Consider the following 2818-nt stretch of genomic DNA (forward strand, 5'->3'; position numbering starts at 1 on the left):
TAAACTTTTATTTAATAAAATGAATTTTTCTTCTGCATGATCTGTCTTTAAAGATGCTCTTCAGAGAAGTGCGAAAAAAGATGAGGATGATCCCAAAAGCTCTGCTTTCTCAGGTGATTTAAACACATACACACATATACAAAAGACAAATCCATGTATTACAGTTTGTATAATGTTACTATGCAGAGGTTTTACACTTTATATTGCCAACCCCCACCCCCAATATATGATGAACCTTTGGCTAAGGACCCCTTTCTCGTAATAAAAACAAACTTTTAAATTCACACTTAAGAGTAATGTTGGACATGTAAACCTGAAGATAAACATTTTAGTTCAAATGTATTAGTTTTATAGAAGCTTTACAAATAATACTGCCTTACAAATCCCATACTAAAGATACAAAACAAATATAAACACTTCAGGAAAAATGTATCAAGAACTGAAAATGTGATTGTAATAATGTTTGAATATATTAATATTTCTGCTTTGTCTGTTTTGTATGAATTTTTGAAGACCCTTACAACCCTCTGAGGCCTGTTGTGGGTCCCCTGACCCAAGTTTGAAAACCCATGCATTCATGTATTGATGTACATTAAGCGACTTACTTCTATGTCTTCCTCTCAGAATTTCATGATCTTCAACAACATCACATGACTTCTAAAGAAATTCCTGAGGTGCAAACCAGGATACCGGGTGTGTATACATTGAAGGTTTGTTATGGCAAAAGATTAGGTGATCATACTTATTTTCATGTGATAAACAGATGATGTGCATTTAAAGAAGTCAAGAAATGCAATGAAGCGAGTTGGTCTGAAGACAAAGAATGTTCAGCTGGCCAAAAGTCCCATATACCATGGTAAGCTTGTGTTTTAACTTCTCTAAGGAACTTAGCAGAATCAGCTTTATAATTGTCTTTGCAGTTTTTGAATGTCTTATGTCTTTTCTTGAAAATAGTCAAGAGTCCCCTTATTCAGAAAGTTCCGCGTGTCAAAACATCTGGTGACTATGAAAAACTTTCTTTTTTTTTTTACTTAAATTGAATCTGGTTAAGCTAATTTGATCATTCAAATTCACATTGTTCAGGTGACTGTCTGGATGATAACACTGAAATCCCTGATAAGAGTTATTTCAACTCAAGCCAGCCAAACCCAGTATTCTTAGGTGAGGCAATAGATATTCCCTTCAACACATGCCTATCACAAAGTAACTTATAAGAGAATTTTGTGTCATCTGCATGATCTGTCTCACAGATACTCTTCAGGAAATGTGGCAATGCATGAGGATGATCATCCCAAAAGCTCTGCTTCTTCAGGTGAGTTATAACTGTTTTCCATAAGGGATTTAGTGTGTGTGGTATTTTTTTTTTTTTTTTACATTGTACCAAATGTCCCCACAATGAAAGTATAAGTCTGAACCACCTACATGTGCATTGTGGATAAAACAATTAGGGAAAAATCTATTTAATTGATTTATAAAAAGCAATTATATAAACAATATAATTGATTTATATAAATGCAATTTAACTGACCTTATGCATGTAATTTTTATAACAGGGAAGGAACCAAAGGAAACAAAATGCAAAGTCACCATGGAGAAATTGTTTGGTATGTGATATATCAATTAGACATTATGCAATTCTACAGAAATAAAACATCCTTGGCTAAATAAGAATCTAATTATTACAATTTTTCAGATCTGAATACTAAGATTCTCCAACAAATTCAAATGTTGGAACAGAGACAAGCTGTCATCATGAACGACTTGGCAAAAGTTAAGTCTGTTCTCATGAAGCGGGCAGATGAAGATGCCCATGAGGAACTTTTTAAACAACAACAGTGCTCCAGCTTTGAAACGTTTGAAGCCTTCTGTCAGAGGCTTGAAGAAGACAAAAATTATCGTGAGCTTTATGTTAGTACTAGTATATAAATCTTATGTTTATTTTTACAACAAAGCCACAGTTTAATTGATAACTTATTGGAGCAGATACCATGTAAATGAAATGTTGAAGCCTGATATATTTTAATCATAACAATATTATGTATGTTTTTGTCAGGTACACTATCTCATCCATACTCACGGCAGCTCCAATATAGGTGAGATGGTGAGACAGAGTTTAAAAAGCATTGCAACAGACGATGTTCTCTGTCTGTATAACCGAACGGGGAAAGATGGAAAGAAGGTGTTGCCACCTGTGCTCCTGACATGTTTGAAAAGTAAGTCTATAAGTTGTGGTTTGTGCATCTGAATGCTGCTATAGAAAATGTAATGTTAACACCCTGCTCTTTGTGTTTTTAGGATGTGTCAGGTCTTTTCAAACACACAATGAAATAGAGGTGAAGAAGCAAAAAGTCGTCACAATAACTACACCAGAAGCTGAATGTATTCGCCAAGTTGAAATTTTTGTGTCCAATGCCAACACCAGGCTGAAAAGAAAAGAAAATAAAGAAAAAAACTGACTTTTTGTTTGATTGTCTTTCTTGATGGAAATAAAGAATGTGCTTGTAAATGTTTGAGATGACTGATCCATTTTAGATAACAGTAAACTAACATAATTATTGCACAATGGTCTCATATGGTGATCTCACGGTATGAGCACACAGTGCAGTAACCTCACATTGAGCACAGTATGAGCACACAGTGAGTGCGCAGTGACCTCACATTGAGCACAGTATGAGCACACAGTGCAGTAACCTCACATTGAGCACAGTATGAGCACACAGTGACCACAGTATGAGCACACAGTGAGTGCGCAGTGACTTCACATTGAGCACAGTATGAGCACACAGTGAGTGCGCAGTGACCTCACATTGAGCACAGT

At 35.3% G+C, this 2818-nt stretch overlaps 1 protein-coding gene across 1 annotated transcript; it reads left to right on the plus strand.

Annotated features, from left to right (window-relative positions):
- Positions 1 to 542: 542 nt before the first annotated feature.
- Positions 543 to 2592, plus strand: LOC131529503 (uncharacterized). The gene is made up of 5 exons (XM_058759292.1): positions 543 to 1312; positions 1554 to 1604; positions 1694 to 1908; positions 2054 to 2213; positions 2296 to 2592. Exons 1-5 carry the CDS (start codon positions 1273 to 1275, stop codon positions 2454 to 2456), a joined length of 627 nt encoding a protein of 208 aa, XP_058615275.1. The 5' UTR covers positions 543 to 1272; the 3' UTR covers positions 2457 to 2592.
- Positions 2593 to 2818: the final 226 nt, after the last annotated feature.

This window comes from Onychostoma macrolepis, chromosome 21 (genome assembly GCF_012432095.1).
Source record: "Onychostoma macrolepis isolate SWU-2019 chromosome 21, ASM1243209v1, whole genome shotgun sequence".
Lineage (NCBI taxonomy): Eukaryota > Metazoa > Chordata > Actinopteri > Cypriniformes > Cyprinidae > Onychostoma > Onychostoma macrolepis.

Bases quoted from the DNA above. Each gene is read 5' to 3' on its own strand.
- LOC131529503 (XM_058759292.1), top strand. From the start codon at position 1,273: ATGCATGAGGATGATCATCCCAAAAGCTCTGCTTCTTCAG. The intron at 1,313-1,553 runs GTGAGTTATAAC...TTTTTATAACAG, and splicing joins CAAAAGCTCTGCTTCTTCAG to GGAAGGAACCAAAGGAAACA. The intron at 1,909-2,053 runs GTTAGTACTAGT...TGTTTTTGTCAG, and splicing joins AAAATTATCGTGAGCTTTAT to GTACACTATCTCATCCATAC.